The sequence below is a fragment of the Poecilia reticulata genome, linkage group LG12 (genome assembly GCF_000633615.1).
Source record: "Poecilia reticulata strain Guanapo linkage group LG12, Guppy_female_1.0+MT, whole genome shotgun sequence".
Classification (NCBI taxonomy): domain Eukaryota; kingdom Metazoa; phylum Chordata; class Actinopteri; order Cyprinodontiformes; family Poeciliidae; genus Poecilia; species Poecilia reticulata.
This window is the reverse complement of record NC_024342.1, coordinates 14647206-14670687: the sequence shown is the minus strand read 5'-3', so window position 1 is coordinate 14670687 and position 23482 is coordinate 14647206. Positions and strand designations below refer to the sequence as shown.

At 37.6% G+C, this 23482-nt stretch overlaps 2 protein-coding genes across 7 annotated transcripts in view; both read left to right on the top strand.

Moving 5' to 3' along the window:
* Positions 1-4644, top strand: part of rc3h2 (ring finger and CCCH-type domains 2) — a 31998-nt gene extending 27354 nt beyond the window's left edge. For all 5 annotated transcript variants that reach the window (XM_008424022.1, XM_008424018.2, XM_008424023.2 and 2 more), the window contains exon 20: positions 7-4644. In XM_008424022.1, the coding sequence (XP_008422244.1) occupies positions 7-148 (142 nt within the window). In that variant the 3' untranslated portion in view covers positions 149-4644. The remainder of the gene's footprint in view (positions 1-6) is intronic.
* A 1790-nt stretch (positions 4645-6434) lies between these two features.
* rabgap1 (RAB GTPase activating protein 1) overlaps positions 6435-23482 on the top strand; it is a 76117-nt gene continuing 59069 nt past the window's right edge. Inside the window, exons 1-7 of one of the 2 annotated variants that reach the window (XM_008424026.2) lie at positions 6435-6572; positions 15537-15772; positions 17585-17614; positions 18350-18605; positions 18970-19183; positions 19317-19491; positions 23205-23365. In XM_008424026.2, coding sequence (XP_008422248.1) covers positions 15620-15772; positions 17585-17614; positions 18350-18605; positions 18970-19183; positions 19317-19491; positions 23205-23365 — 989 coding nt within the window. In that variant the 5' untranslated portion in view covers positions 6435-6572; positions 15537-15619. The remainder of the gene's footprint in view (positions 6573-15536; positions 15773-17584; positions 17615-18349; positions 18606-18969; positions 19184-19316; positions 19492-23204; positions 23366-23482) is intronic. The other variant, XM_008424027.2, reaches the window with a different exon arrangement.

The following is a 23482-nucleotide window of genomic DNA, read 5'->3' as shown; positions in this document are numbered from 1 at the left end:
TTCTAGGAAATCTTTGTCCCCAATGGGGCTGGGATCAGGAAGTCTGGGCATCAGGAAGCTGGTGTTACGAACTGGACCTCCGCAACTACGCGACTCCTCCACCAGGACTCATCCTGAGACACCTGGGAAGGAGATGCTGCTCAACTGAAGCTAAAGGAACACACAATATGTCCTGCACTGATCAAGAGCTGAGTCACTTCTTCTCAAACAAGAATCTTTTACAACAGGGAATTCATTTTTTTTATTTTTATTTTAATAGGTGAAGGTGTGTTTTGGCATCTAAAAAAATCACCTAACAGAACCTTTGACATGCAGTGATCTAAGTGACTGAAGCCAATGATCTTCCAGAGCTTCACTTGTGGACTTGGGGGACTAAATTTGTTATGCTCCAGTAAATTCTACATTTATTTACAGCGCATCCAATAACAGGTCATGTTTTTCCCACATTTCGCAATGTGTGGTTGCTTTTTAGCGTGTGCCTTTGAAGAATTACTTCCCGTAAAAGCAGGCATCCATGAGAATTTAGAATCTGTACAGCTTCTTGTAGGATAATTTATTCTCTTTCAAATCTTGAAACGTTGGTCAGTTATTTTCTGCCTTCAGTATTTCCTAATATTTTGTGTTTGCTCTCTCTCTGGACAGCTTCATGTGGTCACAGCTTTGTGCCATTTGGCAAAGTGACCTTTTTACATTTTTTGGTGTCTCTTTGTTCCATAGTATGCCTTATTTCAAAGAAAGGGATAGAAAACATAACAAGAAGTGCTGTGAGACAGACTGCTTCAGGAGATACTAACTATCCACAGTTATAACCCTCTAAGGACTCTTTCAACAAAACTATTAATAAACTGTTGTTGAGCACATAGAAAACACTTTATCTCAACATACAAACCCTGCAGGAAGGGTTTTCCTTGCAAAGGTTTCTGTTTATTTGAAGGATTATTTTTATCTTTGCACCTGTAGTTTTTATTCTCAGTTAGTTGATCCCGTCAGATCATAGCCTAGCCAGTGCATTATGCATTTACAATTCCTAACAAGTGAAACAGAAATTCTAAATTACACGCTGTTATTTTTAATATTTAAAAAATAATTCAAAATAAACATTTGGGTTGAACTGATCAGGTTTTCAGATTGAGGGAGTTTCTGAAAATTTGAGAAAGTACGCATAGCTCATTTAGCAAATATTTAAAGGACAGAGAGAAAATCTAAAATCCACCGATAACATATTACTTTTAATGAGTCATAAGATATCTATTCAGACCTCTGACTGTCTGTCACAGGACACTGTGCCTGTCAAAAACTCGCATTTGCATATATTCTTTGATGGTCTTAGGTTACATAATTTAATTTAAGTCGTGCTTATCTTTCTTTTTGTAGAAATTCTTTGCAATTACTTTTTTCCCAATGTTAGCATTCATGCACTTATAAACAAGGACACTGGTTTGCTTTTGAAGCAGAAATGATCATTTAAGTCAACATAAAGCAGTCAAATGCACAAAGAAACTGTGCAGAGAAACAATAGTGCAAACAGTGGCCTCTCTTTCCTTGATTTTATGAAATCAATCTCCCTATAGAGTTGTGGATTTTGCTCATGAAATTATTTATTTAAAAAAATGCTCATTTTGTTACCCAGTCCATTTTATCTGCTGTCTGTACAATAGTCACAATTTGTGCTGGATGTTTTTAAAGGTGAAGTCAACAACAAAAAAATGGAGGAACACCACCTGTTGTTTCTTCACGCTAAATCACTGTTTAACTTCTCCAAAACATTTGGATTATTCTTGTTTTAGTGACGCTAACTTCTGTGAAGTTGTATGTTGTGGTATTTTTGTATCTGGATCTTTGTTTTTCATGTTTGCTCTCTTGTCGATTGCTGGCTTTAAGGTCTGTTCGCTATGATCTGCTTTACTGGAGTTAACGGTTAACTTCACCAAGACCCCCTCAAGTCTGTTTAAATTATTTCTGAAGGGAAGTAAGTGAAATTATATTAGAAATGTTTCAGGCTTTGGTAGAAATTTCCTCTAAGGTTCCCACTTTTACAGTGTGGGCCAGAAGTTTAAGTAATCAATTACTGATTTATTTTGGACTTTTATTGATGCATTTCAAAAATTTCTTCTGTGGACTTTTGAACTAATAATTTCAACTAATTAAAAAAACACATATCTGGTGCAGGAGCTTTAGTTTGTTAAGCTGTATAAGTTCAAAATTAGATCTACAGGATGTGAGACATTCATGAATCTCACATCATTTAAATTTTTCTGGTAGGATACATTTTGCATGTCAGTCTCACACATTGTTTTGTAACTGTCAGGCAATTTGAGCTTAACTTGTCTAAATGTTTGACCACTCTTCTTATCAGAAACTGTATTCAGAATTCAGAAACTAATTTTATTTTGAGCCATAGTTCATAATTTTCCTGGTTGAGATCAGACCTAGTCCAGAAACTTAAAGTTATCTTGGTTTTTCTATTCTAAAAACAGTTTTACTCCATGTTTCAAAGCAGCTGTGACCCAAAATGTTAACGCGGATGAAAAGAACATCGTTTTTGAAGTGGTTTTGGAATGGATAGGTCAGCGTAATATTTAGTTTCTTTACAAGGGCTTAACCTAAACTTGATTGACAGTTGGTAGATTTTACTTTAGAGCAAAATCAGTGGCAGAAAACATTTAAGTTGAATAATTTCTGATGAGAACAATGGTCGAATAACCAGCTTCAACTTGTTCAACTTACTAGAGCACTTAATGGTGGGTTTAAGTTTAACACTGATTGCTCTTGAGGAAATCCTAAATAAATTCAAACTTCTGCTCCCACATTTGTTTTTGAAATTCAACAAAGTTGAAGAAATGCTTTATTAAAAGACCAAAATTAATGAGATTTATGCCGATGATTATGTTACGTTCTCACCAACAATGTAGGTGTAGCTGCACTGTGTTAAAATATAAAATGAAGGCCTGGAGACTCTTTGGTTGTTTCCACCCCTAACCTAACGATTTAACTTTTTTGAGCCTTGCCTTGTACGGTTGATTCCTGGACGCAAAAGATGAGGGCTGGCGCAGACGGACATTTTAACCTAGCTTGGCTAGCTACAGTCTCTCTGCTTCTGTTTACAACTTCTCCTTTGAAGTCATGTAAAGTTAAGTGCCATGTCGTTTATAGTACAATCAGTCCCTGCAGTCCTCTTGACGGCTTATTAAGAGTCCTTACACAGAAGCTGTGATATTCTCAGAGGTTCCTGACTTCTCAGAGATGCTCCTCTTGAAGTTGTGTTGTGATCCGTTGGAGGAGGTTCGGTCCTTCGTTTATCAATCACTCAGGGAGTCCTTCAGTTGGCTTTTTCTACACACGTCTCCGAGTGATCCTTTCACCCAGAGCGGATTGTGGTGGTGAAGTGTCAATTATATTATTACCAACGTTTACTTTACTGGTGTTTCCTTTTCCTCCTCTCAGTATCAATATTGGCTCTGCTTTGAGTATCAATGAAAAAAAGGGCTGGGCACATATGGGACTGTTTGTAAAGGAGTTATCGTGAGTATTGAGTCAAAGTGTTTGTTTATGAAGTTTCCATGGAGCCCTGCTGGCTAATTGCACTGGACAAGTCCGCCGCCCACCCCACAGCCAGCCCACCCTGCATCCCGTGACATGCATGCGACACGGCCCCTCTTGTGATTGCAGAGGAGTACCAATGATTCTGTAGTTGTGATACAACACACCCGGCGCTGTAAGAGTTCTGCACATGCCCACTGTGTGGCCACGTCAAGTGCTGAAGTTTGTTTGCAGCGTCTTATTTGCTTGCTCGGAAAATTTAATATCGTTTATCAGCGACTTTATTAATATTGTTGATATTAAAACCACATTTGGTTGTTGTGTTATTATTTTTTTTTTCCTTCTCGATATTTTTGAAGTTTGCTCATTTTGGTTAAACTTATGAGTTTTCTGTAACTTTTTTTTAAAATCAGACAACAAAGTGTCTGAATATTTTAAATTATATGGGGGGGAAAAAATCTTGTTCGTTGATTGTGAAACATAATGAACTGATGTTTGAAGTATTCATGTCTGTATTAGACATTTTATTTGCAAATCTATTGTTCGATTGAAATGTAAATGAATTTTTTAAGAGATGGTACACATCTGTCATTGTATACAGTCTGGCACCATCATTAGATGGACTTGTATTAACGCTCATTTCTACAGCCTGTGATAATCAGATTTATTTAAATGTTCCAAATCCTTGGGGCAGTTGTGTAATGTCTCAGAGCCGAGAAGGTCTGATGCTTCTGAGACAAAACCTCTTAAAACGTCCCAAAAATGAATAATACTGTTACGTATTCCATTTATTTCCTCGGAAATATTGCATTGTGAAAGGTTTCCCTTTTACTTACTGTATTTGTAATGCAGATCTGGAGTTAGGTCTAACCCTATGGTGGTGATAATGATGATTTATGTGCTATTAATAATTGATGAAGCAGTCTGTGTATTGTTTTACTGACTGATTATTTTCTGTGTTTTTCTGGCTTGTTCAGCGGTATTGCACTGACCTAGAGACTGGCTGAGCAGGAAACCACTCCTGTGTTGCACTGAGTGTTATAATAAGGAACATTAGAGTATATGAAACTGCATGCTTTAATAAACTGAGAGCTGTGAAATGCTTCTGTGTGTTTGTAACCTCTATTATTTTCGTCTTTTGACAGTTTTGCACATCAGCAGTTGTCAATGAGTTTTCTTCATTGTATGTTTGCATGATTTTTTTTTACTACAGCACATGAATTTCTTGGTAGGAATTAAAATGATAGATTATAGATTTTTAAAACTCACTGTGTTATGCAAGATAAGCTTAATACAAAGAAAAAAACCAGAAACTTCTAGTTTCATACAGAAGAGGAAAAAAGACAGATATAATTCTGACAGGGCAGAAGAAAAACACTCAGAAGAACACTGCCAGAAGTACGCAAGAGCATCTGAAGGAAGAGTGCGTGAACCAGAGCTGCGCATGTAAGTCACCTGACATAACAGGAAAAGTGAAGTCACATAATGATTCAAGTTCAAGGCCAATTCAACAAAGGTCTATAAAGAAGTACAAAAGATTTGCTTGAAAGAAAAGAGTAAACACTTTTTCTCTCATCCTTCCCAGTAAACACAGAAAAATGAAGTGCATTTAATCAAGACTTTTCACTTTTAAGATTTTTAACTGCGACTCCAACCAAGATGTCTTAGTCATGAGCAACAAGCGTTTGGATTTGACATTTCAGTTGATGGGCACTTGAATGAAAGTATTCTATTTTTGATATCTTGCCACTTAGTAGCAAGCCAGCTCATAGAGGAAATTATACAAGCGTTGAAAAAAAGATTTTTTTTAAACCGCACACTAAAAATAATTTTCTTTACTTGAGTTTGATTTTTTTTTATGTTAAAATGTGAAAGAATGTTGTACTGCAACTTCATCCATGTGTCACTAAACAACAATCTCCTTACCGGCTGGACAGGAATGGCCAGCACGAACACAACTCAAGGTGAACAGTGGGCTTGTCCACACTAGACTGCGCTGTGATTTGGTGACAGGGCAACAACAGACTTTCACTTTAACAGCAGAACTATGATGTGAATAAATTGTTTTCTTCTCAATCAAATTGCAGCTGAATAATATTTTTTCACGCTACTCATGTCCTTTTTAGCGATTCCTTGAGAATACTGCAGGTTCAACAAGGTAATTTACTTGTGAGGAGAAACTACAATTCACCAAAAAGATCCACTTTTGGTGAATTGTTTCTTTCTAAAAATGTATCTGTGAAAAAAAAAGAAAAAAATAAATTTCTTATTACATTTATAAAATGTGAGATAATGCTCCAAATGTTTTGACTTTGGTGTAAGTCACTTATTAAATTGATGGGTTTTAAAAAGATAAGACTATGGGATCTATGGGGTTATCAGTTGTCAATATTTTACCTACCTGTAGACATCTGTTAGAGAGATTATAGGTTACAGCTAAATGGAAAGGTGCAATGCAACTAACAAAATTAAAGTTTATTGAGGTCTGGGTGATGTCCCTCTTGGTGATGCTTGATTTTTTTTTTTTCTACAGCACATGCACGTAGGTTGTCAAAGTTGTAAAGATCTACTGGGACTACATTTGAAGATGACAGCTCAAAGAAGGATTCTTCATTAAAGAGAAATTACAACCCTGAGCATCCTCTTCAACAGGATTAATTTGAATGAATTCTGTTTATATCACTAGTCTTGAAATGAATTTTTCTAGTAACAAAGTTTTCCTGCTAAAGAGTTAAACTGCAATATACCCCGACTTGACAAAAAGACTTGAGCTGAGGATAGAATTCTTTCTTTTAACCAAGAAGCATCTAACCCCAGGTCACCGAGGCCAACGCCTCACCTCACTTGGCTCAGCAGCAGCACTCTGGGTACAGGACTGAGGAGCGCCAGTATGCGCATGCGCAGTGTAGGTGTCAGCGGGTTGGTTGGGCTTGTGTTTACAGCTCTCCTGGATGCTGCTCGCTGCCGATGTTCCCGAGAAAGTGCAATGCTGTGTCAAACGCCATTGGAATAAGAAATCCGTGGACTTAAAGGTAAGCGGGTTTGCGTTTGCACATGCTTAATATTTTCAAAGCCGGAAGTGACTGTCACATTCGTTTTGAGGATAAGCGGCTGTTTGTTGGTGCGAACTGCCTGGGTAGCATTGCTAACAGGCGTTAGCTCAGCAGCCATAATAAAGTAATGGCCTGTGAGGCTGTGGTCAACGCCAGCAAGCCAGCTGGGTTAATTCAGGAAATACTCGCAAACACTTGAACGTAGCAGTTTACATTACTTACGTAGCGGTGACGGGATAGCGTGCCCAAACGGTAAATGTGTAATGAAACGTTTGAGTTACTTGAAGTCGATTTTTACTGTTGCTATCTTAGCTAACGTTAAGCAGATTGGTGATGGCTAACAAATCGAAGCGATAAGTTAACATCAGAGGAGGCGAGGCTCACCCAACATTATCAAACAGAAACTGTTTGGTTTTTGTTCAGATGACTGTTTAGAAGGGTTTCAGGTTAAAGATTCTATGATGTCTTCTTGGTTGTACTAATTATCTCTAAATATGTCTGCTGGATATTGCACAGAGTATATCCAAAATTAAATAAATAAAATAAAATAAAAAATAAGCCAGCTATTTCATGGTCTTTACTTAGATTCTTCTTGCGTTTTTACAGTTACTTAAGATAGTTATATGGTTTATATGTAACTGCTAATAACGCCTTGAATGAAACTTCTCTGATTTCAATATATACTAAGCAGAAGAGTGAATTGTTTTTATTTTTCGTACAACATATTCTAATAAAAACACACAAATTTTGTGTTGCCAGAAAGTTTGAATATCATTTACGATAAAAAAACAAAACGTATATGGAAATGAAATGTTACATAATCACGGGGAAGACTTGTGACGTGACTGTTCATCCCAATGAAATGATCATTGCAAAGAAAGATTTAAAAGTGCCTTATCCAGTCTTATTATTGAAAGGTTGAGTGGAAGGAAAATCACGCAGAGTGAACATGAATAACCAGAACCTTGATTCCTTGATTGAACAGTGACATAATGCTCGCTCAAGACTTTCAGGCAAAGAATTTTAACCCTTAAACTATATCACTCTGGGTGTAATAAAACTATAGAACATGACTTTCACATTTTGAATGTAGATGCATTTATTTAATAAAAAACAACAACTATGTGTTAAAAGAGTTAGCTCTCCAAATAAAACCCAAAAACTAAAAGGAATTACAGGATCTGTCCTTTACCTGAGAGATGACTTACTTGCCTTTTAGAAAATCATTTCAAAGTCAATAATAGCTGTTTTCAACATTATTTATGTGGAAAATGGTTTGATTTTCTTATTCGTAATTGTTAAAGGCATTACTTTATTGCGATAAAAAAGGAGTGTTAAGCAACCTTTCTGATGGGATGTAAGTAGTTATTTGTTATCAAGAGGAGAGATGTGTTATCATTGCATCATCAGGAGAGCAGTTGGTGTTGCACAGCTCTGGAGTTGAATAGGAATTTATTTGTATTTCAATGAATTGGCTAATTATTACAAAAATAATCATTACTAAATAATTAGAGATCCTATCTTGGTATCTCACCGTTTGTACAGCTCACAATAATGCCAGCAGCTCTCTTGTGTGTTCCCCTTAAAGCTAGCTAGTTATGTTCACTGTTAGATTCCTAAAGTTTGCCAGTATGTTTTGATACTTGTTTTACTCATAGATCACTTTGGACTCTTTTAAAATGCTAAAACAGAACAAGTTTGCTGCAGTATCTTCAGCTTGCTCTCTGCTGAAGTCTATCTGACTTGGTAGCCTGAATGAAATGCTGAATTTGCCTCCGTAGAGAAACAGAAACATCTGACAATTTTTGTGTTTCCGCTGATGTTATATTAAACACCTCGCAGATGTTGACAATAGCCAAGTCCTTTTTTGCTGCAGTTACAATTTTCACACCTATTTGTGTTGTCATCATTGTGACCTGGTGTTCATTGATCAGACAGATTCAGTATTAGTTGCCCATAAGTTAGCAACAAGCTGATTTCCCAGGGCATTTCTATTTTTTTTCCTCCTCATTAACTATGATGGTGTTAATTTCCACATAACACTTTAATTTATTTTTTTGTCATATTTTACTTTTTAAGGCTTTTAAGAAAAAATGTTTTGCATTTATTTTAGGATGGTCTACTTCCTGATCTCTCTGTAAGTTTACAGTGTTTCTAAAAGTCATTTTTAATGATAATTTTGTCAATTTCTCTCATTAGCATCAACACGACTGATATCGGATCAGCTTGGATTTGTAAAAGCAAATATCAGCAATTTCCATCATCCATTAAAAATTGTAATTAAGGAAAACTACAGCGACAATTCTTGTCAACAAAACCATCACTACACATGATTAGAGATCAAAAAATGACACTAAAAGGCTTACTTTATATATGTTGATATATTTGCCACAAATTTGAAACTTGACTGGAAAGAAGCATTGGTTGAATTGACTTTGTATTTTGAATGAACACATTTGATCTGATTCTGACTGGTAAATAACATATTCACCAGTTAGTTATTTAAAAACATTATTTCCAAATTGATATTTTAATAACATTTTTAATGCCCTTTTACTTTTGTAAAACTTTGTATACAATTTCTGTACATGCAACCATTCTAAACCTTCATCTTTATAACATTGTTTATTTCAGAGCAAACTCAGTAAGAGGTGTAAAAGGAGTTACTCTGTATATTTCTCTCTTGTAATGCCTAAGCCAGTTTTTACTGTCAGGAATCCTGAACAGTTGTGTTATTGCATAACAGAGTCATAAGAAAAAACTAAATCTTAGTCAGCTTTTTTTTTATGGTCTAAATCCTTCAAGTCAGATGTTATACACTTTTATAGCTGATGATGCGTTCACAAAACCACTGAAATAACAAATCACCAATTTGTTTCTTTGTAAACATTAACTGTACTGCCATCAACAATCAGTGTTTCACTGAGACCTAGAACACACTCCCTCACTTAATACATAATTACTGCTCCTCTCTATTGCAAGAGTTTTAATTGCAAGGTACTTTGTCACAATTGAATAACAAAGCTGTGTACTTAGCTGTCTCTGCACCAGCCTAACATCCGTTGGACACGCTCCAGCTCCAGCATCTTGGAAGGCAGCCATGACGGCAGTCCTTGTTCTTGTCTGCAGCCTCAGTGCGCTTGGCGTCACCTGGTTCCAGTTCTGAATGCAAAGGCCATTAAGCTTGTAGCAGATTTCCCCGCAGAGAACAATAGTCGCTGCTGTTGCAGGCTGCAGTGAGGATGTTCAAGTTGCCCTGAGGGATGTAATTCCAGAATGTGATGCTTCTAACCCGCAGCTACAAAAGTGTGGGAAGCAAAGTTTATGGCTGTATCACACTTTATACTAATTAAAACATAAAAAATAAAAAAGGACGTTGCAACAACTTGGTGATCTACCCTAATAAAATCTCATATAAACTTCTTCAAGTAATTCCATGGAATGGTAGAGAATTAAGAAACGCTTACATATTAGATAAGCTGTTCACCATTTGTTTGACTTATTTATATTTGTAAAAGAGACGGTGTCATTAACAGTAGGTCAGTGGGTTAGATGAAAACAAGTGTGGTGGATGGAAACAAATAAGTTGTTGCATGAAAAAGACTGAATACAGGCAGATGGGAAAATGACTGCAGTTGGGATCACAGGATAAGTTCTGGCAGTGTTTTTGTAACCTGCAAGTTGAACTGAAAATTAACTTTGCTTAGTTAGATTTTAAACTTTGTGGCTGAATTTGTTTTTGTGAAATTACACATCAGACTCCTAATCTCAGAAAACGTTTGAGAACTCTGTGTAGAACTTAACAATTGCATTTATACTTGGAAACTCCCTGAGCCTGGTAGTTGGGGCGCTAGGTCAGTCATTTATTTAACAACCTTCCGTGGTTTTGAGTTAAAATTTTTTACGATATATTTATTACTATATACAAGGTTGAATAATTTCTAGCTTTTTCATAGCTCAACTATAAAGTTTCTAAATGAGAAAATGGTAATAAAAGCCCTACTAAAAATAAATGCAAAATTTTTTGTTTAGCACTTTGAATAATTTAAGCCCTGCGTACGATAGCTTTTTACATTTTCGTCTTCATTCCATTATTTGATCTTCTGAGCTTTTAATGGGTTCCTCCCATCTCTTTGTTTTAACACTTGACACTTGTGTCCTTCACGGAAGTCTTTATTGATTTTCTTGTCCAGGAATGCTTCAGCTTTTCTTACGCTGCTCTGAAAATTGCAGCTCTTTTGAGTTTTTTAGGGATTATTTGGATTTCTTCTGTTTGGTAAAATTATATGTGCATCAATTAGGCTTTTTCTAATGGACACTGATTTCTCCTAGAAGTCCGACCTGTCAATTTTAATTTTTACTTCTTCTGTAAAACCTGTGAGTAACAGATTCTACAAAAGTTCTTCAGGTTCTTTGGTAGTGGTAATAATTTAAATCCAACAGAAAATACATAAAATATGATATTACCCTGATAGCATATGTCTGTTCTCGAAATACATGCATGTGGTTTGTTGATGTATATGCAAACTAAAAATGATATATGGTGGTTACTTTGATGCACGTAAGGAATAGGAACATTTTGATTTTTCAGTATTGGACCAGCTGATTACTGGTCAGAAATTATTAAAGGAAAATTCCTATTCAATTCTTTGGTTAGTTGATGGTACATCCCTAATTATAATTAAAACATACCCTGTCATACAAGTGCCTAGAATAAAACAAATGTCATATCATGTTATGAATTTAATATTACTATCATCCGTTTTCACAGATCTGTCCAAAGGTACATCAAATAATTTCAATTCAAAAAAGATTTCTTAGTATTTTCAACAAGGTTTGATTATTATTAGTTATTACTAGAAATGTGCCGATCAGGTTTTTTCCTTCCGATTCCGATCACCCATGAGGGCCGATCACAGCTGGTCACCGATACCAATCACATAATTATTATTTTTTTAATCATAAGCACTACTGGTTACATTATGTGGGAAAAAAGAACCACAAATTCACCTTAATTTAGACAAAAACTTGTTTTAATAACTTTTTCCAACAAAACAAAACAGGCATTGTGCAAATTGTACTGCTATCTGTAATACCATCTTTAACAGACTGATAGGCTCTGAAGAGGCTAAATAATGCAAAAAGTCAAAATAAAACCTCTCAACATTGCCAAAAAAATTCAAGTATAAAACTTAACATTCAAAGGCAAATACAGGATCCATTACAATAAACAATCCTGAATTACTGAATGAAAACTTCCTGATAGCATGGCGGCTAGCTGATTACTGCTAGTTCTGAGTGGCTGTTTCTGACTGAGCGGAGTAATTATGCAGAGCAGGGAGGAGATCGATTATTTTTTCAGAGATTATCTGTCTCATGTTAGGACAGCGAAAGTTTTAATACGTATGTAAAATGTATTTTTTTAAGTTAGATGCTGCAGCTTTAAGCAGAGGTTCGGTGTGAGAGTCACTACCAGGTGGAGCAGAAGCGGCGCTCCGTCTGTCAAATATTACTACCTGTAGTGCGTAGCAGCGGTTCAACAGCGAGAGCAGAACCAGCGTCTTACATCGCAGCTCGAAGACTTAAATCATTTTGCGGGTTATTTGTTCAACTTTCTGTCCGTCGTGCTAATCCGGGTGAGTGTTTGTAGCTGTGCGCTGCTTTACCTGATATCTGATCCTCCATATTTCTTTTTTACTGCAGTGAACCTCGATGTACCCAAACTCCATCAAGTATGGCTTTGTATTTATGCCATATTAGATTCGTCGTGTTGATGCATTTTGACCTGCTCCACCCCCGCCGCAACACGCAAACTTCCCCATTCACTCAGTGCGTTATAGTTCCTCATCGCTTAGGATTTGTTGCTGCGCGTTTGCGCAGTGTGAAGGAAAGAGGAGACCAGCTGCACAGGCAGGCTGCGAAATGAGATGCAGGTGATCGGTTTGTGTGATCGGCAACAAGAGACCGTGATCGGCGATCACCGATCATACACTTTTTCATGAAAATCGGCTGATTATGATCGGTGGCCGATCGATTGGCACACCTCTAGTTATTACCCATTATGATGGATATAATTGCTAGAACATTTACAGCCAAGTGTCAAGTTTCCAGAGTTCTGCTCTTTCTAAAGAAGTTGTGACACATCACTGCTAATGAAGCATTTGCAAAAAAAAAAAAAAAAAAAAAAAATACAACATGTCTGATGCTTGGTCTTTCACAGTGAAGGGGTTTGTTGTAGTCTAGGAGTCTGTTCAGCAGTACAGGAGGAGCACTTTTCTCATTTGGCTCTGAAGTGGGATAGCTATTGGGTCCTCAGGACGTCTAGAATCTAAACTCAAATTTATTAGTGGTTCAGATTCACCTTACATTCCTTTGCTTCCTATTGCATCTCTAGTAGAGACTTGACGACAGTTTGAAAGGGGCAGCTCTAAATGCTCTCTGTTTCTCTGTGTGGTGCTCCCTCTCCTGAGGTGCACATAGGACCCATCTGGCAGCCCCAGAACAGACCGTTCAGCTGAGGAGGGCGAGTGAGCAAAGCAAAACAAAATGCAAATGGGCACAGTTGATTTCCAGTTTCCAGTCCACATCTTTACACTTGCTTTGACATTAATCATACAATTTGCAGAGATATGTTGTTTCTGTTTCACTACCTCCATATATAGAAGGGCCCATTTTTGTTAGTCTTTATTGGTAAAAATAGTATTTCCACATCACATCACTTGTAGGTTGCAGAGTAATTTGTATGCTAATAAAATTGGATGTAACTGATTCTAATTTAATAATTTGGGGTTGTAGTCCTAAAAAATGCAGACCTGACTGCGCTAAAGAACTATTATTATACATCTATGAACATATATAGGGACTCACTGATGACAAAAAAAGGAGTCTGTTTAGAAGAGGATTTTTTTTGGTTGCAGATTTCTGCTTGATTAAAAAGTAAAAAACTACAGTGTCTACAGTCTACTACAGTGCATTATAAATTGTTATTCTTTTTGAGATAGAAGTATACTCAGTTTCTTCAGCATTTTTAATTGACATTAAAAAATAGTATTCAGAGATGTGCTGGACGATACAGCTTGCAAACTAAATTGTAGGCCTTTTTTATGCACATTAGTTAAGTTTTTAAAAAAAGTAAGTGTCTCTTATGAGGAATAATTGATTTGTCCCTGAAGTCGCAGCAAGGCACTGCTAAAGAACAGCATGGCTTGGCAGGAGCAGGCAGAGATCTGTTGCTGAGGCCAAGGAAGAAGACAGGGTGACAAGGCGGCCATTGTAAGCGTCAGAGCTGCCAGTTAAATAGGCAGTGTTAGATTGTGTGTGCATCCATACAGATGTGCTCCTGTGTGTGTGAGTACTCATTAACGGTCATGACACAGCTGTTTGAGTTTTCTTTTCCCATCATGTGGTTTCTAGTCTTTTCTTGCTTTTTGATACATAAATGAATTGGAGCAATGTGGACTTTTAAGTTTAGTCACAGTATTTTGTGGTACTATTGTGAGAATGATAAAAAATTATGATAAGAACTATCTATTCCTGCCTTTTTTTTTAGGTAACTTTAGGTTATGGCTGTGACGGCAATCACAGCTCCACAAACACTGCTCTCGAAAAACATTTGGAATGGGCTTCTTTAGGACACCGGCCACATAAAGATGTGATTTGTATCACTAGGCTGCGCACAGTAACCGCATTTAATCATATTTTTAAATGTATTTTATATTTATTCATGTTCTTGTTGAACAAACAGTGGAGAAAGTGGTAAAACAATCCCAACAATACGGACAGTTTTGGAGAGTTTTAAGCATTGTTAATTAGAATTCACTGTGACAACAATCAATCAAAATTCTTATCATAAGAAATTAATCATGACATATGGTAAAGAATACAATACAATAAATGCCCACCCATAAAATGAACCTGTTGTTGTCTTCTACATGCCTCAAGATTAGCATGATTTTAAATGCAATAATTTTGATTTCTGAAGTTCTCGTTTCCCAGTTCCCATTTGATGCAGCAGAACAGCAAACCAGGAGAGTAGAGGAGATTTCAGTTAAATACAATCAGACTAAATCCTCCTTTCTCCGACTTAAAACCCTCACATTGAAAACAGAACATTTGGAAACATCGAGGTTGGGTGGTGGTGGAGTATGGAAGTGATTTGCTGTCAGCATCCTCCGATAGTCTTCATGATCTTCCTTAATAAAAATCTATAACGTTTTGTGTTAACACTTTGTACAGCTGCACAGCTAGCTCACCTTTCCAGGCAGCCATACGGAGTGGATTGTGTTTATATAAGCTGTCAAGAATATAATGTTGGTTAATTAAATAAAAAGACAAAACCATGCTTTCTATAAAAAGTAAAGAAATACATTCATGCAAGGTTAATTTTAGAAAACATCTCCATGTTTCCTGTTTAGTAATTTTATGATGACGTATTGTGTTCTTCTTTTGAGTAGATACTTATTTTTTGGAGGTTCTGATTTGAGTCTGACACACTCTGTGAAGGGACTTAAAGTTTTGACAGCTGTGACTGCCAGTGAATATAACATTTATTTTAAGGGGAAATACTGACTTTATGACAAAGTAGCTTTTTATTTAATTCCTTACTTACATTTGGATCAGCCCGACTTTTACTTTGCAGCAAGCAATTAAGCATTCATCTATTCTTATTGTTCTGCTAAAATACACATTTCTAAGGAGAGAAAAAAAAACTTTGTTTGCTACGTTTTTATTTTCAATTATGTATCGCTAACATTTAAACTGAACTTCACTTTTAATTTCTATGTTTTTCCTTCAGCTGTTCAAAAAAAAAACATTTAAAAATAAATCAGATTCTTCCTCATTGTTAGAGTTTGGGTCAAGTTTCTGCTTGACCAAAAGAAGCTTTCATTTCCTTCATGACTGCTATCATCATGAATTTTATTTATTTATTTTTTGCTTTTCTAGGTGATTTTGCTCATCATCTCCCTACACCTTCTCCTCCTGTCTTCCATTCATGAGCAGCAGGGTCGAAATTAAAAGTGGCAGCCATGGATGACAAGGGCTCTGTGGGGAAGATTAGTGTATCTTCAGACTCTGTGTCAACTCTCAACAGTGAGGACTTTGTCCTCGTGTCCCGGCTGGGGGACGAGACACCTTCATCCACGAATAATGGTAGTGATGACGAAAAGACAGGACTGAAGGTAAGGACGGGTGGTGTGGAAGGACCAAGGGCCAGCACCATATCTTTTTCGAGGGGGTGGTGAAGGGTGGGGACTTCCAGAAAGTATTCATACCCCCAAAAACGTTTTCAGATTTTCTTGAATTACAACCACAAACCTCAATGTATTTTGCAGTGAATTTATGTGACAGACCAGAAATAAGTAGAGCATAACTGTAAATTTCACATTTCTAAAATAATAATAGTAATAAACTTTATAAACTTTACAATGTACAGCTTAAACATAAATGTCACCATTTGATGGGCTGTACCTCATTGCATCTGTGGTCCCTTGACACGTTATAAAATTGAATACACAAAACTATAATAAAACAGAAAATCTAACGCTACAAATTGCTTTCTAATCACAGACAAACACACGCATACCTACTTAAACACTGGCGTGCGCACACACATACACAGAGTTACTTTTAAGTATCTGGAATGTGTTTCCTTGTGTTGTCTTGCTGCAATTACAGCTGCGAGTATTTTCAAATTAAATCTCTACCTGTTTTATACATGCAGAGACGGACATTTTTACTCCTTCTCTTTGCAAAACGGATTAAACCCAATCAAATTGAAACATATAATTTCTAGTTGAATTTCAAATTGCATGTCACATTTTCAGGTTTCATGCTATTACTTTGGTCCAGATTTACAGCGCTGCACTAGTTTGTGTTGAAGGTTTTGGTTGCAACATGACAAAACAGTCAAGGAGTATGAATACTATTGAAAGGCATTTTGCAATAACATCAAAATTTGTCCTACAGGGTAAATAGCAACATGTCAGCGTTCTCTAATGCGAGAGCAAAGTTGATCTACATGAAGTTTTATTTATTTATTTGCAGATTAAGGGGTCACCATTTGTAAGGATTAAATTGATTCATCACTCGCCTGTAAACCTTTTCACCTTTTCTCATGTGTAGTTTAGATTGCATTCACTCCTGACCATATGACTAACCGTTTCTTGTTTTGTTTTTTTTAATTCTCATTCTATACTTTTCTCATAAATTTAGATCTGAGTAATTTGCTTTCACATTTTCTTATTAACACACTCCTAAACCTTGTTATCTCTGGTTAATTATATAAATTAGAAGCTTGCAGTTTGTCTGCAGTCTAAAACCTTTAGACAATGAAAGGCTATTCTTTACCGCCATCTTCTGTCAGTCAGCTGGCTCTAATAAAATTATGCTTTAATGAACTGTGTTGTGGTAAACAAAGCTTTACCTTGTTACAGTTTAGTTAATTGCTATTCATCACTTATTCCGGATGATCATGGATTTTGAGACTGGTTATCGGTACAGTTTAGCATTTTCACTTTGATTTTGGACTAAGTGGTTTTGCTGGTGTCTTATACTCTTCCCAAGGTTTCCTTCACCCCTAATTCCTTTGTTGTACCAGTAGATGGCGCTAGATTAGTATGGAGTTGCATATCTATTTGCAGATCATTGGTATTTCTGCTGCTTCATAATGCTTGTGGATAAAGCACTTTCCCTTTTAGCTGATTTGATCAGCAGTCAGTGAAGCTTTCCTGAGGCCTTCTCAGCATCCTCAGCTTGCTGTCAGATATGTGAAAAGCAGCGCCCGACCGGCACCCGTTCACTTTCCTCACGTTGTAGAAAGAAATCACTCCATCCATTGAGCCCCACTCATTCTGATATCATGCTTTTTTTCTTTTTTTTGTTTTTTCCTTCTTTTTTTTTGGGCGACATATTTTCTTGCACATTTGCCCCCCAGCCAGCTCATCTAGTCAGGAGAGGAGCCAGTGTGTCTAAACTTGTTGTTTGTTATGCAGGTGATTTCAGAGGAAGGGGTCAGCTTTAAGGTCAGTCCTCTTCTCCTGCTTATTTTCTTTTCCTTCTCTGAGAGCAATTTCTTTTGCTTTCCTTTGCTCTATCTCTGTGATGTGATTTAGTGGTGATCCTGTCTGTGATTATTCCAGCTTCCTGTATTTGTTTCACTTGTTATTGTGGGGTAACTGCAATATTTGGCTGTTAATGATGGTGCACACTGATGGTATTACGCTACCTGCCAGAGCTCGCAGCTATACCTGTAAATAAGTGATGTAATGAACTATTTGTGTAGCATCCATTGAGCTGGAAATGGACGTTTGAGTGAAACGGTATTAGAAAATGGCCTAGATATTATCTTAATTGAGTTTGCCTTCCAATAACAGTACAATAAGCCACTGATCTCGGTCAGTACCAAAAAGCCTCCGATGCAGTTTGTCTTATTTCACTCTGCCCTCCGTGTGGAGATGTTATACACCCTGTACTGACCTTCTACTAATCACTAATATTAAATGAAAGCTGATGAAAATATATCTTTAAAACCATCACTAAGCAAAACTTTATTTATTTTTTTAAAAGAAGATTACAATCACTCAAACTGCATTGTGAAATCAGGTGTAAGCTGTCAGTAAACGGTTGGGATGAGCTTGCTGTCGGCTTCCGTCTCTCACGGCGATTGTTGCGCAGGTCTTTATGTTTCTTATCCGGATATTAACTTGCAATATTTTTTGCCCCTGTATTTCTGTCTTATTTTGACGTGCGTGCATCAGATTGTGGGGAATGGGAGTGAGCAGCAGCTCCAAAGGGAGTTGGAGGACGTTCTCATGGACCCGTCGGTGGCAGACGCTGGGCTCGGATCAGAGGCGATGAGCAGCCTCGGCCCCAGTGACCATGGGGATCTTCCTAACGTGACGTTCCCCGTACCGGCAGGCACCGACCCGTTAAGTTCGCCTCCGCCCAAGCTGGAGATTGTGCTCCCTGTTCAGACGGCCCAGGAGAGCGAGCTGAATGAGAGGTCTTACAGAGGTGAGGAAGGATGGCACTGTTTCAGTCTTAAACAAGTAAAGTGGGGGCTGCCTTCCTCAGCTCTGTTGGAAAACCAGCCAAATGGTTGGTGGATTCCTTATATTACCTGAGTTCAAGGTGTTGCTAATTGGACCAGATTTTTTTCACCTTCTGAGAAGTGCTGCAGAGTGGCACACATGTTTATTCACCCACATCTGCACCCATAAGCAGATCTGCGTAACACTAGTTAACGATTAAATGATTACTCAATAAACTGGCGATTATTTCAATAATTGCTTCAGCACGATTAATCTGATTAATCGTTTCAGCCTTAAAGTAAACGTCGTCTCTCCTCTCCTTGCTTTTTTACTCCTGTGCTCTGCAGCAGATGAATCGTCATCAGAGGGAAGCCCCTGCAGTCCAATCCCGGACGAGGACAGCGTTGTGTTCAGCCAGCTAACATATCTGGGGTGTGCCTCCGTCAACGCCCCCCGCAGTGAAGTGGAGGCCCTTCGTATGATGAGCATTCTCCGAGGGCAGTGCCAACTCCCACTGGATGTCACACTTTCAGTGCCAGGCGTGTCCGAAGGCACTGTCAGGTTGGTACAACAAAAAGGTTGAGTGAGCACTTATTTAAACACAAATGTTGTACACATGGGACATAAGAAACTGAACAGAACACTTGAAACACTTAAAAAAAAAAAAAAAAAATCATATTTCTTGTTTTAACAGGTTGTTGGACCCCCACAACAACACAGAAATTGCCAATTACCCCATTTATAAGATCCTGTTCTGTGTCCGAGGCCACGATGGCACACCAGAGAGCGACTGCTTTGCCTTCACCGAGAGCCACCACAACGCAGAGATCTTCAGGATTCACGTGTTCCGCTGCCAAATCCGAGAGGCGGTAAGAATTCGGTTTATACTTTATAAAACATACAAAATGTATCTCAGGCTTTGCTGCCAAGGTAACGGTAAGTTTATTTGATTTTATGTGGCACCGATTCACAACAAATGTCATCTGAGAGCACTTTAAGAAATAAAATATTCCAGGTGCTGTCCAGTGTAACAAATTCAATTGGTGTACTAATTGGGAGGAGAGGAATGAAATAGAAAAAAAGAACCTAGGCTAGATTTTCATTTGGAAAAGACAGAGTAGGTACTGTTAATGGCTTCATCAAGGGAAGAAACATTATTTTAAAAAGTAGGTCTAACTTGGTCCAGGAAAGAATCATGGCTTCACACAAACACGGCTTGTTTGGAATGAAGGGCCAATAGTGCGTTTGGAAAGTTTGGAAGAACAGTGCCATATGGGCACTGTCTTCCAAACGCAGCAACACAGTGAATGCATAAAAATCTTCATGAGCACTTAGCCAAACATAGAATAACAGAACCAGGAATAACTTAAAAAAAATAATGCATAGATTGTAAGTAACAGGAGAACATTGCACATGGCAGAAAAAGTACATGCAACAGAATTGAAATCTAATAGATCAGTGAAATATTTATGCCATCAAGCCATTCAGATAAACATCAAGTTTGCATTTTTGCAAACACACTGAAGGAATTAACATTACAGGTATGTAAAAGGCTCCACAGATTTGATAAGAGTGAACAGATTTACTGAAAAATTGGGTTAAAGTACAGCTGCTGTGTTCAGTGACCTGATTCCTCCCACATGAAAGCACTCAGTGTAACTAAGAGCCTTCAGACAGACACTGCTTTAATAGTCCCACTTCATCCCATTGTCCAGAGCCTCAGACACCAACCAAGAATAGATATGCTCACACCATAGAACTTAAAGAGCGCTAGCACAGTCAAATTCACACTCACACATTCAAACAAGGATATTTCTCTGTAACAATTAGTTTTTTTCTAAGTAACTTGAATTTTCTGTGGCCCAGTTCTCTCATTTTCTTCACGTTTTCAGTTTTAATTTGACCCCACTTTTATTTTTCATTGCTCTCACCCAAGTCCTGAGCTACACACACTCTTCTCTTCTGCTTAAAACATTTTCTGAGCTCAGAAAAAAAAGTGTATTTTCTCACTGTGCATGCATGAAGCATGCTACTCCCCTGTTCTATACACCACCTCCTTTGTGGACTCAGGGCCCCTTAGCTTGTTTCCAATAATTGCTGGTTTCCTGATGGAGAGCCCCACTGTGTCTCACACCCAGCAATTTCTCTTTTCTCAGCTCGCTGTTGCTGGTTGTCAGCATAGATGTATTTATTAGGCTTTGCAGAACACATCTGCTCAGTTTCACGACTTTTTTTTAGAAATGTAGTTTAAACTTATTCTCCTATTTAAATTTCCATAATTATACTTATCAAGATTGCGTGCTCCAATTAATGTAAAAAAATGTTAAAAGTTTAGTGGTAATTTGCCTGATATTTTCTGTATGAATTGTAGACTTTAAAATGTTTACAATTTCTTAAAATTAGAAACGTTCCTGGTGTAAAACTTATGGAAACATCATAGAGGCGAACCCTTTCTGTGTTAGCTCTTTGTTTAAATCTCACGTTGGTTTTTGTTGGATTTGGCTTCCTAAATTAGAAATGTAAAAAAAAAAAAAGAGAGAAGAAAAGATAGTTTATTTAGTGGAATCAAGTTCCTTTCTTTATTTTTATTTTTTTCAGTGGGGGAGGGAGGATATATGAGAATTGGTAAATGTCCAGTTGGTATATATCAGACTACATACATTTACAATGAGTGTGCTGGAAAAGCTCTTTCAAGCTGCAGAAGAATAAATCCATCTGAAAACAATAAAATCTGGAAACAGTTACTTGAACATTATACTGAACAGGGAACAACACTTCTATTGTGTTAAATGTTATTCTTTCTATCAACACATGGGTAAGACCCCCTCCATTTAGCTTTCTTAACCCCCCCTCCAACGCTCACTTCCATTCTCATTTCTTGCCTTATGAAATAGCCCCTCAGCAGTCCCCTAATGTTCTTCGTCTTTGCCAGGGACAAAACAAACACTGCTTTATTCTCAGGTCTAAATAAACAAAAAAGGTCTTGTTATTCATCGGTAACAGCAGTTGCCCCGCATCATCTCCCTGTACTCAAAAGCTTTGTTGTTTACCACTTTCACAAATGATCAAAAAGTGCTTTAAAATGAGCCTCAAGACGGGATGGAGGGGTCTTCTTTAACACAGGCACATGTGTCTGTAATAATCTAAAGTTAAAGGACTCACTGGGGGAAAGGTACATTTAGAGAATGTGACTAAATTATCACTTCCTAGTTGGCAGGCTCTACCTGTACCCAGTTTTGATTTTGGAGATTTACCAGAACCTGTTCTGCTGCTTCTCGTAATCCAGACTTGTCTGTTTAGTGTTAAGGGGCCATACCTCAACCGGCTAATTCTTCTCCAAAAAAATTATGTTAACCGACCAACCTCCTCAACTTCCCCTCCAGAAACAGTTGACGAGACGAGGGAAACACACCAACATCAGCCGATACCAATGTTGGCGTCAATATATCGTGCATCCGCTTTTGCTCGTTACGTATCCTTTCAACTCGGGCTGCACAGTATGTTAAACTAGTATGACGATGAAAATAAAATATTTTGAAAAGAGTGAGGCTATGTTATTTTTATACTTGGAGATGATTTGGTGCTTTTAACCCTCCTGCAGTTGTAAGAGATAGGGTCATTTGGACTCCACAAGTGCACGGTCTGGCAGGGTCTCACTGACCCCATGTGTGCTTTTACAGGTTTTTATTTTGAATGGTTTCAGGAACTGATGGGCAATCCTTCTCCAGCACCCCCCGCTTCACCGCTGTCTGATTGTGACTTTTGCCTTGTTCCTCCTGAGCATCACGCTACAACCACGGGAGGGTTAAATAATAAAACACCTACTTTGCAACCTAGTGACTTAAAAGGAAATTTAAAAAAAAAAGCTAACCTCTTGGCATGTTTTCACATTAACTACTAAAACAAGCCTTTCTTCTCTTAATTTTATTTAAAATTTGTTCAATTAAAATTTCAATTTAATAAATTGGTTTTGGTCGAAGTCGTTCAGAGCCACCGGATAGGCTAAATCGACACACACACACCCCTGAGCTAGACAAACACATGCAACACATTAGTTCATTCATAAGCATAGTCACTTTTCCATGGAAAGTAGATGGTCTTATGACAACTTACGTAAGCTCAGTTCTTCTTTTGTTTAGCCCCCTAGTGTAGCTTCAATGCTGTGTATGCATAATGGGGCATTTAGTAACCACAAAGCTCAAGCACTCTCAACCACTTTATTTCTAATATTCTTGCTGTCGCCAACTCAAGCCGCGCTTGATGTGAATGTTGCTATGATACTTTACCGTCTTTCTGCTTTGGGTAAATCTGTTGCAAGCATAAGACACCAGATACTGAGTTGTCTAACAAGCTATGATGAAAATTAAAACATGTTTTGTTTTTTTTTCTTTTTTAAAACCTGCCAACGCTGAGCTGTAGTTTCTTAATGACTTTACAAGAACCCCTAATAGATATTATAAATAAATCTTACTGAGACAGAGACTTTGAATAAATTGTATGTCAGACATGTATTGCATTTGATTGTATTCCTCTTCCCTTCTTTTCCCGTGGTTGATTGCATGTTGTTCGCCTCTGCTTACAGGTGAGCCGGATACTGTACAGCTTTGCCACGGCCTTCCGTAGGTCAGCTAAGAAGGCACTTCTGTCGTCTCAGCAGAATGCCCCGCTGACCCCTGACAGCGACTTGTTCACCTTCACTGTTAGTCTGGAAATCAGGGAAGATGATGGCAAGGGTACTTTCAGGTAAATTCACATTCAAGACTCTTGATTTGAACTTGCACACAGTGTAATTTAGAAATGTACCGGTTAATTTTGTGAAGCTCGTAATCAGATTTTTTTTTATTCTCTTGATTGACTGCT